Here is an 11806-nt window from a genome sequence, read left to right on the forward strand (position 1 = left end):
GGAGGGGGGGGCGCGTGGGCAGTGCGCACGCGCGGGAGGCTGCGCGCTGCCGGCGGGGCGGAGCGGTGCGTGAGGGGGCGTGGCTCGCGGGGGGGGCGGAGCGCCGGCCGCCGGGAAGGTCGCGTGGGGTGTTTGGGGGGCGCGGTTTAGCCGAGGGGGCGTGGTCGCGCCTGGAGGCGTCGTCCCGCTTGGCGGCTCCGATTGGCGAGGAGCGGTCAAGGCGGGAAGCGCTCTGAGCGGGGATTGGCGGGGGGGGCTGGGCGGGCCTCGTCGGGGCGCCGCCCCCTCCCGCCGCGGCTGTCCGCCGGGTGCCGCCATCTTGGGCCGGAGGAGGAGGCGGTGAGCGAGGGGAGGGACTGAGGTGAACTGGGAGGCACTGGGGGCCGCTGGGAGGCACTGGGAGTGAACTGGGAGGCAGCGGGGGGGCTGGGGGGCACTGGGGAGCACAGGGAACGCACCGGGGGGAGCTGGGAGGTACTGGGAAGCGTTCTGGGGATGCTGGAGGACACTGGGAGGCGCAGAGGGTGCTGAGAGGCGCTGTAGACACTGGGGGGCGCTGGGAGGCGTTGTGGGGGGTCCCGGGGGGCACTCTGGAGGGGTACTGGAGAACATGATCAGGTGGCCATGGGCGGTGTGGGGCAGGCTGGGCATGGGGTCTGCCTGGACTGCAGCAAGGCCTTTGCCACCCTCCCCCCAGAGCCAACCCCTGGCCAAGCTGCCAGCCCCTGGCTGGGACAGCAGCTCTCTGAGCTGGGTGAGGAACTGGCTGGAGGCTGAGCCCAGAGAGTGGTGGTGAATGGTGCCACAGCCAGCTGGCAGCCAGGCACCAGTGGTGTGCCCCAGGGAGCAGTGGTGTGCCCCAGCCTGATCAATATCTGTATTGATGATCTGGAGGAGGGCACTGAGTCCATCTGCAGTGAATTTGCAGCTGGCACCAAGCTGGGGGCAGGAATTGATCTGTTAGAGGGCAGCAGGGCTCTGCAGAGGGACCTTGACCGACTGGACAGAGGGACAGGGTCCAACAGGATGGCATTCAACAAGTGCCAGTGCCAGGGGCTGCACTTTGGCCACAGCAACCCCAGGCAGAGCTCCAGGCTGGGGGCAGAGTGGCTGAGAGCTGCCAGGCAGAGAGGGACCTGGGGGGCGTGGTTGATGGTAGGCTGAACAGGAGCCAGCAGTGTGCCCAGGGGGCCAAGAGGGCCAAGGGCAGTGTGGCCAGCAGGAGCAGGGAGCTCATCCTGCCCTGTGCTCAGCACTGCTCAGGCCACACCTTGAGTCCTGTGTCCAGCTCTGGGCTCCTCAGCTCAAGAAGGACATTGAGAGACTTGAAGGTGTCCAGAGAAGGGCAACAGAGCTGGGGAGGGGTCTGGAGCACAGCCCTGTGAGGAGAGGCTGAGGGAGCTGGGGTTGCTTAGCCTGGAGAAGAGGAGGCTCAGGGGAGACCTTCTTGCTCTCTGCAACTCCCTGCAGGGAGGCTGGAGCCAGGTGGGGGTTGGGCTCTTCTCCCAGGCCCCCAGCACCAGAACAAGAGGACACAGTCTGAGGCTGTGCCAGGGGAGGTTGAGGCTGGAGGTGAGGAGAAAGTTCTTCCCAGAGAGAGTTGTTGGCCCTGGGGATGTGCTGCCCAGGGGGGTGGTGGAGTCCCCAGCCCTGGAGGGGGTTCCGGAGGGGACTGGGGGTGGTGTTGGTGCCATGGCTGAGTTAGTCAGGAGGTGCTGGGTGACAGCTTGGACCTGATGATGTTTGAGGCCTCTTCCAACCTTGGTGATTCTGTGTTTCCATAAACACTGGGAGGTGCAGAGAGGCTCTGACCGCTGGGGGGGCACTGTGAGGGGCACTGGAATGCAGTCTCTGCTGGGGGCACTGTGTCGGTGCTGGGGGGCACTCTGGGGGGCACTGGGTGATACTGGAGGACACTGGGAGGTGCAGAGGGTGCTGAGAGGCTCTGTGGCCACTGGGGAGCGCGGGGAGGGGCACTGAGAAGCAGTCTGTGCTAGGGGGCGCTGTCGGTACTGGGAGGCACTCTGGGGCATTGGGAGAGACTGGGGAGACACTGGGAGGTGCAGAGGGGCGCTGTGGCCACTGGGGGGCGCTGGGAGTGTACGGGGGGGGCACTGGGGAGGTGCAGAGAGGCTCTGTGGCCACTGGGGGGGCGCTGGGGAACTACGTTGGAGCGGCAGAGAACAGAGAGGTGAAGGTGACCCTGGGGGCTGTGCTGGCGGGGGCAGAGTTGGCAGCCCCCCACTGGGGACAAGGTGGCAGGGGGCTGGACCCCCTGGGGTGGCACTGCGGGGGAGGGTGACACCGGGACAGGGGCTGGAGCCCCGCGGGTGCCACCAGGACAGGGTGTGGAGCCCAGGGGTGCCAGCTGGCACTGGGTGACACCAGCACAGGGTCTGGAGCCCCAGGGGTGCCAGCTGGCACTGGGTGACACCAGGACAGGGTCTGGAGCCCCGGGGGGGTGCCACCAGGACTGGGTCTGGAGCCCAGGGGGTGCCACCTGGCACTGGGTGACACCAGGACAGGGTCTGGAGCCCAGGGGGTGCCACCCTGGCACTGGGTGCCACCAGGACAGGGTCTGGAGCCCCAGGGGTGCCACCAGGACAGGGTGTGGAGCCTCAGGGGTGCCACCTGGCACTGGGTGCCACCAGGACAGGGTCTGGAGCCCCAGGGGTGCCACCAGGACAGGGTGTGGAGCCTCAGGGGTGCCACCTGGCACTGGGTGACACCAGCACAGGGTCTGGAGCCCAGGGGGGTGCCACCAGGACAGGGTGTGGAAGCCTCAGGGGTGCCACCTGGCACTTGGGTGACACCAGGACAGGGTCTGGAGCCCTGGGGGTGCCACCATGGCACTGGGTGGCACCAGAGCAAGGTGCCACGGTCCCAGGGTGCCACGCATGCCAGGGTGACTCAGAGCTGGCCCCAGGGGTGCCCCAGGGGTGCCCCAGGGCTGTGGCACTGCCAGCACTGCCTGGCCCCGGGAGGGGCTATGGGGGAGCCAGAGGTGACAGGGCCAGTGCCCCCCACAGTGCCCCATGGCTGCCCCATAGTTACCTACAGTGTCCCATGGCTGCCCCCCAGTGCCCCATGGGTGCCCCATGGTTACCCACAGTGCCCCATGGGTGCCCTCAGGTGCCCCCCAAATGTCCCACAGTGCCCCAGAAGTGCCCCATGGCTGCCCCATAGGGACCCACAGTGCCCCAGAAGCGCCCCATGGCTGCCCCATAGGGACCCACAGTGCCCCATAAGTGCTCCATGGCTGCCCCATTAGGGACCCACAGTGCCCCTGGGTACCCCACAGTGCCCCAGAAGCGCCCCATGGCTGCCCCATAGGGACCCACAGTGCCCCAGAAGTGCCCCATGGCTGCCCCAGTGCCGCTCCCCTACCCCACAACTGCCCCTGACCACCATCCCCCCCCCACCACCTAGCAGCACTTGGGGGGGGGACACCAGTCAGGAACCCGGGGGGAGCTGCTCCTGCCCCCCAGCTCCTGCCCCCCCAGCTCCTGCCCCATAGATTCCCATCCCCCCCCCCACGGCCGGGCCCCTCCCGCCGCGAAGGGATTCCGGGGCTGGGGGGGAGGGGCGGAAGCGCCCGCAGCCTCTTCCAGGCCTTATAAGGGAAACGGCGGGCGCCGGCAGCGCTTCCGCCCCACGGCTGCCCCACAGCCCTGCCCCCCCAGCCCCACAGCTTCCCCCCCCCCGGCTCCAGAAGCGTCCCCAGCCCCACAACTTCCCTGCCCAAGTGTCTCCTCTGCCCTCCCCCCCCCAGGATCCTTCTGCTCCCCAAACTGAGCTCCCTCTGCCCCCCAAGTCCCTTCCTGCCCCCCAAGTCCCTTCCTGCCCCCCAAGTCCCTTCCTGCCCCCCCACACTGCCTCTAACCTCTTTCTCTGCCCCACAGCTGCAGCATGGACCCTGCCTGCCCCCCACCTGCTGCCTGCCCCCCCAGCTGCTGGACCCCCTCGGTGTGAGCCCCTACCCCCCCCCCCCCCCCAATAAAGTCCCTGCCCCCCAAACTGCGGCTTCTGTGGGGCTAGGGGAGGGGGATGGGGGGGGGGGGGCAGTGACGTGGGCCTCACCCCCTGCCCCACGGTGGACTCTGACCCCCCGGGTGTGGCCATGACCCTTGGACCCGGCCCTGCCCCACCCCACAGCCCTGCCCCAGGGCTCTGACTTCTGCCCCACAGCTCTCAGAGCCCCACGACCCTGCCCCACAGCTCTGAGAGCCCCACGGCTCTGGCCTCTGCCCCACAGCTCTGCCCCCATGGCTCTGGCCTCTGCCCTACAGCTCTGCCCCAGGGCTCTGGCCTCTGCCCCACAGCTCTGAGAGCCCCACGACCCTGCCCCACAGCTCTGACGTCTGCCCCACAGCCCTGCCCCATGGCTCTGCCCCAGGGCTCTGAGCTGTGCCCCACAGCTCTGAGAGCCCCACGGCTCTGAGCTGTGCCCCACAGCCCTGCCCCAGGGCTCTGGCCTCTGCCCCACAGCTCTGCCCCATGGCTCTGAGCTGTGCCCCACAGCTCTGAGAGCCCCACGGCTATGAGCTGTGCCCCACAGCCCTGCCCCAGGGCTCTGACCTCTGCCCCACAGCTCTCAGAGCCCCACGACCCTGCCCCACAGCTCTGACGTCTGCCCCACAGCTCTGAGAGCCCCACGGCTCTGGCCTCTGCCCCCACAGCTCTGCCCCAGGGCCCTGAGCTCTGCCCCCACAGCTCTCAGAGCCCCATGGCCCTGCCCCACAGCTCTGAGAGCCCCCACGGCCCCCGCCCCACAGCCCTGCCCCATGGCTCTGGCCTCTGCCCCACAGCTCTGCCCCATGGCTCTGACCTCTGCCCCACAGCTCTCAGAGCCCCACGACACTGCCCCACAGCCCTGAGCTCTGCCCCATGGCTCTGAGAGCCCCATGGCCCCTGCCCCACAGCTCTGAGCTCTGCCCCACAGCCCTGCCCCACACATTTCTGCCCCGCAGCCCCACACATCTGCCCAGTACCTCCCAGCCCCACAACTGCTCCACACATCCCAGCCGCGCCCCCCCCCCCGCCCCCGGAGTCCCACAGCTCCCCACAGCTCCCCCCCGGAGTCCCACAGCTCCCCACGAAGCCTTTTATTGCTGCCGGCAGCGGTGGGGGCGGGGGGCTGGGGGCTGTGTGTGGTGGCGGCGATGAGGGGGGCGGGGGGCGGGGGGGTCCGGGGTGGTCCCTGCTGCGGGGGGGGTGGTCCCGGCTCGCTTCGCTTTGACAGAGAGAGGGGGGGACGGGGGGGGCGGGGGCGAAGAGTGAAGGGGCGTGTCCGGGAGGGGGCGTGTCCGTGCGTGGCCCCGCCCTCAGGTACTGCGAGCGCCGCAGGTGATTGGCCATCTCGTAGCACTTCTTGTTGACGCAGGCCGCCGTGCACCCCCCTCCTTGCCCATCACCAGCACGATGGCTGCGGGGGGAGGCGGGGGGCGGCTCAGGGGGGGGCGGCTCAGGGGGGGGCGGCCCCCCCCCGCAGCTCCCCCCCCCATCCCTCCCTTCCCCCCCCCATCTCCCTCTTCCTGTTTCTCTTCTCCTTCCCTCTTCCCCCCTCCGTCCCCCCCCCCCCTCCTACCTTCCCCTCCATCTCCCTTTTCTTCCCCTCATCCCTCACACCCTGGCCTCCCCATCTCCCCCTCCTACTTCCCCCTCCCCCCTCCTACTTCCCCCTCCCCCTCCTATTTCCCTCTCCCCCTCATTCTCCCTCCTGTCTTCCCCCATCTCCCCCTTCCCTCCCCCCTCCTCTTCCCTCTCTTTCCTCTTTCTCTCCCTGCCCTCTCCCCCTGCTCCCTCCCTCCCCACCTTGCCCCCCCGCCCCCCCGAGCCCCAGGCAGGGAGAAGGAAAGCTGCAAGGGGAGCAGTGGGGTGGGAGGCGCCAGGGGGTGCTGGGAGGGCTGGCCCTGGGGTACAGAATGGGACCCCAGGATGTGGGCAGCTGGGCCAGGGGCACCCAGGCTGCACAAGGCAGGGCTGGAAGCTAACAGAGCCGCCAGGAGGTGCCAGGGGGTGACCCCCAGGGGGGACAGGAGGGCACGGGGGGGGAGGGGCAAGGTGGGGTGCCAGATGGTGGATGAGGAGCAAGCAGGGGGACTGAAGGGTGGCACTGGCTGCTAGGGAGTGACAGAGAGATGCCAGGGGGATGGCAGAGAGTCACACTGGGGGCCAGGAGGTGACAGAGGGATCAGGCTGGGGTGCCAAGGGGTGAGAGAGGGATGCCAGGGGTTGGCAGAGGGTCTCAGGGGGTCACATTGGGTGCCATGGGGGTGAGGAGAGGGATGCCAGGGGTTGGCAGAGGGGTCTCAGGGGGTCACATTGGGTGCCAAGGGATGAGAGAGGGATGCCAGGGGTTGGCAGAGGGTCTCAGGGGGCCACACTGGGTGCCATGGGGTGAGAGAGGGCATGCCAGAGGGCTGGCAGGGGATGGCAGAGGGATGCCAGGTCACACTGGGTGCCTTGGGCTGACAGAGGGATGCCAGGAGGTGACAGAGGGTGTCAGAGGCTCACACTGGGTGCCATGGGGTGCCATGGGGGTGCCAGGAGGTGACAGAGGGTGTCAGAGGCTCACACTGGGTGCCATGGGGTGACAGAGGGATGGCAGAGGGCTGGCAGGGGTGCCCTGGGGGTGGCAGGGGATGGCAGGGGGCCGGCAGGGGTGCCCTGGGGGTGGCAGGGGATGGCAGGGGGCCCGGCGAGGGGTGGCCCCGGTGGGTGGCAGGGGGCCGGCAGGGCTCCTGGCACTCACTCTTGTTGGTGATGGTGGCAGTGATGTTGAAGGTGGGCGCCCCGGCCTGGCTCTTGGTGCGCAGGTCCATGCTGTGCTCGCCCTCCACCAGCAGCGAGTCCCTGATCACCGAGCAGCGCACGCCGCCCAGGGTCAGCCCGTTCACCAGCAGCGGGCCTCGGTCCGGCCCCACCAGCGCCGCCACCTCCGCCGCCTGCCGGCCACAGCGCGGCCTCAGGGGCGGCCCCTGCGCCCCCCCGGCCCGCCCCCGCCCCGCCCCCGCCCGCCTGCGGGACCCCCCGGCCCAGGGACCCCCCAGCGCCCACCCAGCAGCGCCCCCAGCCCCGCAGCCACCTGGCTGAGCGACCCCCAGCATCCACCCAACAACCCCCAGCCCCACAGCACCCGGCTGAGGGACCCCCCAGCATCCACCCAACAACCCCCAGCCCCACAGCACCCGGCTGAGGGACCCCCAGCATCCACCCAACAGCCCCCAGCCCCCGCAGCACCCGGCCCTGGGACCCCCCAGCATCCACCCAACAACCCCCAGCCCCCCCTCGGCACCCGGCCGAGGGACCCCCCCCAGCATCCACCCAGCAACCCCCAGCCCCACAGCACCCCGGCCGAGGGACCCCCAGCATCCACCCAACAGCCCCCAGCCCCCGCAGCACCCCGGCTGAGGGACCCCCAGCATCCACCCCAACAGCCCCCAGCCCCACAGCACCCGGCCGAAGGACCCCCCAGCGCCCACCCAACAGCCCCCAGCCCCCACAGCACCCAGCCGAGGGACCCCCAGCATCCACCCAACAACCCCCAGCCCCTCGGCACCCGGCCCTGGGACCCCCAGCATCCACCCAACAGCCCCCAGCCCCACAGCACCCGGCCCTGGGACCCCCAGGCATCCACCCAACAGCCCCCAGCCCCACAGCACCCGGCCCCTGGGACCCCCAGCATCCACCCAACAACCCCCCCAGCCCCACAGCACCCGGCCGAGGGACCCCCCAGCATCCACCCAACAACCCCCAGCCCCACAGCACCCCCGGCCGAGGGACCCCCCAGCATCCACCCCAACAGCCCCCAGCCCCGCAGCACCCAGCCGAGGGACCCCAGCATCCCCCCAGCAGCACGGGGACCAGCGAGGGACCCCTAACGTCCACCCAGCAGCCCCCCAGCAACACAGGAAGGTGAGAGACCCCCTAGGACACAGGAAGCAGGAGAGGGACCCCCCAACATCCAGCCCCCCCCCCCCCCCCCCATGGATTCTGGAAGGGAGACAGAGCCTGAGGGGATAGCCAGGACCCCCCCCCCCCCGGGACCCAAGAGTCTGGGGACACCTAGGACCCTCTCCCCAGAGACCCCCAGCAAGGGACTCAGCAGTTTGGGGACTCCCTCCCAATAAGGGAGCCAAGAGGCTGGGGACCCCCCAGCCCCCCCCTCAGAGACACAGGGATTTGGGGGGACAGCCCCCCCAAAGGCCAGGGAGAGACCACCCCCATAAGGACCTCCAAGGGAGACCCCCCAGGGACCCCTCATTTGGAGACCACCCCTCTCAAAATGGACACAGAGCTCTGGGGACCCCTCCAGGGACCCCCAGCTTGGGGACCCCCTCCCCCTCCCCCCCGACAAAACCCAATAAGAGGACTCAAAACTTTGAGGGTGTCCCCCCCCCAATAACTCCCCTCCCTTTGACCCCCCCAAGGACACCCCCCCCCAAAACGCCCCTCTCTGCCCCCCCTTTGTCACACCCCCCCCCCCCATAACGGCCCTAAGCTTCCTGCAACCCCCCGGCCCCAATTTCCTGCCCCCCCCCGCCCTTCATTTCCGGGGGGGCAAGAGGGGGAGGGGTAATGGGGTTAAGGTTGGGGGAATGGGGGGGGGGGGGAATAGGGGGGGGGGGGAATAGGGGGGGGGGGGGGAATAGGGGGAAGGGGGAATAGGGGGAAGGGGGAGTGCACGCGCGCCGCCCCTCCCCCCCACAGGAAGGCCCTGCCCGCCCCTCCCCCACCGGGAAGTGGCCACATTCCGGAGATGTTTAGTCGTTAAGAGCCCCCCCCCAAAAAGAACCCCAAAAGGGGGGGGGGGGGAGGGCGTGGGGGAAGGGGCTCCAAAGAGTTGGGGGTGCGGGGGGGAGGGGGGTCAGAAGTAGAGGGAGGGAGAAGTTTGGGGGGGGGGGATCGCAGGAGTTTGGGAGTAGGCAGCAGAAGAGAGGTGCGGGGGGGGGGGGGGGGGCTGCAAATGGGTCTGGGGGAGGGTGGAAACGGGTCCGGGGGGGGGTCGGGGGGTCGGCAGGAAGGGTCCGGGGGGGCCACATTCAAATAGGGAAGTGGGGGGGGGGAGGGGGGGGGGTGTCGTGGAGCCACGTGGGGGCAGAAAGATTGGGGCGCTGGGGACCCCCCCCCCCGCATTTCTGCGTTCTTATGACGAGGGGGGGAGTCTCAGGTGGGGTCTTGGGGGGGGGGTCACGGGGGGGTCGTTGAGGGCGGATTTGGGGGGGAGGGGGAGGAAGTGGGGGGGGGGAAGCGTCCTGGGGTCACGCCCTGGGTGCCTGAGGCCCTTCTAGGGTCAGGGATTGGCCGCGGGGGGGTCCTGCACTCCCGGGGGCTCCCCATCCCCCCTCCCACACTGATGGGTGCGGGGGGGGGTCAAGGGGTGCCCCCTCTCCCCCCCGCGCGCTTCCTGAGCTGCTGAGACCCTTCCCCACCCCCACCCCCGGCCCCATGTGACCCTCCCTGATCTCCTGAGCCCCCCCACCCCAAAAACCCCTGAGAGGGGGAGCCAGGAGGGGCCCCCCCCGCCCCCCCTTGAGCTCCCTAGCACTTGGGGCGGGGGGGCAATGTAGAGCTGCCCCCCGCCCCCCCTCCGCAGCCCCTTTGTGACGCCCCCAACCCCTCTACAATCTCTGGGGGGGGTTGCGGTGTCTGCTTGCCCCCCCCCCCCCAAACCCCTGGGGGGTGTTGTGCTGGGGGGGACCCTCCCGGGGGGGACCCTCCCCTAATTCCCTTCCCCCCCCGACCCCTTCCTTACGCCCCTAAGATCTTCGAGGGGGGGGTCAGGGGTGTCCGCTCCCCCCCTCCCCCCCCCCCTCCAATCCATGGGGGGCTTGGGGGGGTCCCTCCCGGGGGGGGTCCCTCCCCTTCCTAACCCCCCCCCTAAGATCTTTGGGGGGGAGTTAAGGGCTGGGAGCTGGGGCGGGGGGGCACAGGGATGTGTGATTCCCCCCCCCCCCCGCACCCCCGAAATCCCCTGAGGGGAGGCCGGGGGGGGCGAGGGCCACCCTCCCCCACCCCCCCCCTTTCCCCCCTCCCTCTCCCCACGGCGGGGGGGGGGCGGGGGGGGGCCGGGCCACGCTGGCAGCTCCCTGGCGTTTTTCTCCCTTTTTTGTCCCTCGCCGGCGGCCGTCGCCGGGGCAGGGCCCGGGGGGGGGGGGGGGGGGGGGGGCTGAGCCCCGCCTCCCTCCGCTGCAAGGCGGGAAACCCCTCCCCCCCTCCCCCCCCCCAAAATCCTGTTCCTTCTCTCTTACCTCCCCCCCCCCCCCGCTCACTATCGCGATTGCTCACCGTGATATTAGCGAAGGTCTTGCCGGGCGCGGCGGCCCAGACGGCAGGGGTATCGCGATAGCCCACGATAGCCGCATCCTGGCAGGTGCCGTCCGCCAGCAGCGTCTCCACGTACGGCGCCCACCCCGCTCATGGCGCCGGCGGGAAAGGGAGAGAGGGAGAGAGAGAGGCGGGGAGGGGGGTGCCGGGGGGGGGGGGGGGGGGGAGAGAGGGGGGCGGAGCCCGAGCCGGGCGGGTGGGGGAGGGGGAGGAAAGAGAGCGGGCGGGGGCCGAGAGGGAAAAAGGCGGGAAAAGGGGGGCGGAGCTTCGAGAGGGGAGGAGGGAAAGGCCGGAGCGGCGCCTGCGCAGTGCGGGAGGGGCGCCGCGCGGCTGGGAGCGGCGCGAGCGCCGCGCCGCCGCTTTCATAGGCGAGCGAGGGGGCGGGGGCCGGGAGGGGGCGGGGGCTAGCGCTAGGGGGGCGGGGCTTGGGGGTGGGGGAGGGCGTGGCTGGGGGCGGGGGTTGGGCGGCAGGCAGCGCCCGGCGGGAGCAGGAAGGGAGGGAAAGGCAGTGGGGAGGAGGCTGCCCGAGGACCCCTGCACCCCTCTCTCTCTTTCCCCCTGCTCCCCCCCACCCCCAGTGTTATCGCGATAGCTTCCTGGTGTCGTGAGCCCTCCGCGGCCGGGGGGATGCCTCCAGCGGTGTCTCGGTAGCCGCCGCGATGTCGTGACAGCCTCCTGGTGGGACCGAGCCCTCGCGCCACTGTGGGTGCGCCTCTGGCCTTACCGTGCTTTCCCTTCCCGTGTTATCGCGATAGGTCCCTTGTGTCGTGAGCCCTCCGCGGCGGCGGAGTGCGTCCCGAGATGTCGTGATAGCCGCCGCGGTGTGGGCGGTAGCCGTGGGGATGTCGTGACAGCTTCCTGTGGGTACGGAGCTCTCCTGCCACTGTGGGTCGTCTCCCCCCTTCCCCCCTGTCGCTATCGCGGACACTCCGTCGTTGACACACACGCCCCCCAAAACACCCCCTATCGTGACTACTCTTCAGGGTATTGTGACTCCCCCCATTGTCGCGATACTCCCTGGTTGGTGGAGCCCTTCCACGCCTCCGCCTGACCCCTTGTGTTCACCTCAGCCGTCCTCCCTATCGCGACACCACCCCCGATAGTGACTCCATCCCCTTTAAAACGACAGCACCCTGTCTGGAGCCGCCGCCCCCTTATTTATCGCGACCCGGGATCGCGACCGTCTCCCATTCACACTCCCACGCCGCTCCCATCGCCACTCCTTATCGTGATCCTTCCCCGTAGCTGTCGCGACTCTGCCCCCCCCCCCCACCTTTTATTGCGGAGCCCCCCGCGACTCCTCCCCCCCCCCAATTATCGCGACTCCCCCCCCCAATTTTCGTGACCCCGTCCCTCCCCCCAAGTGGGGGCAGGGAAGGACTTGGGGGGGGGGGAGAGGAGGTCCCAAGACCTGCAGAGCTTCCCTGGGGGGGCTGGAGGGAGGACCCCCCCCAAATACGGGAGGCCAGGGGGGAGG

At 70.1% G+C, this 11806-nt stretch overlaps 1 protein-coding gene across 1 annotated transcript; it reads right to left on the reverse strand.

Moving 5' to 3' along the window:
* Positions 1–4283: 4283 nt before the first annotated feature.
* On the reverse strand, positions 4284–10418 carry LOC137461218 (profilin-1-like; the record flags this gene model as incomplete). Its single annotated transcript, XM_068171057.1, is given in 6 exon segments — positions 4284–4324; positions 4992–5379; positions 5381–5398; positions 5400–5425; positions 6755–6947; positions 10291–10418. Coding segments are annotated over 6 exon segments (794 nt in total), but the record flags the coding sequence as incomplete, so codon positions are not given.
* Between the last annotated feature and the right edge of the window lie 1388 nt (positions 10419–11806).

This window comes from Melanerpes formicivorus, unplaced genomic scaffold (genome assembly GCF_026170545.1).
Source record: "Melanerpes formicivorus ecotype bairdi unplaced genomic scaffold, bMelFor1.0.p_v2 SCAF_1442, whole genome shotgun sequence".
Lineage (NCBI taxonomy): Eukaryota > Metazoa > Chordata > Aves > Piciformes > Picidae > Melanerpes > Melanerpes formicivorus.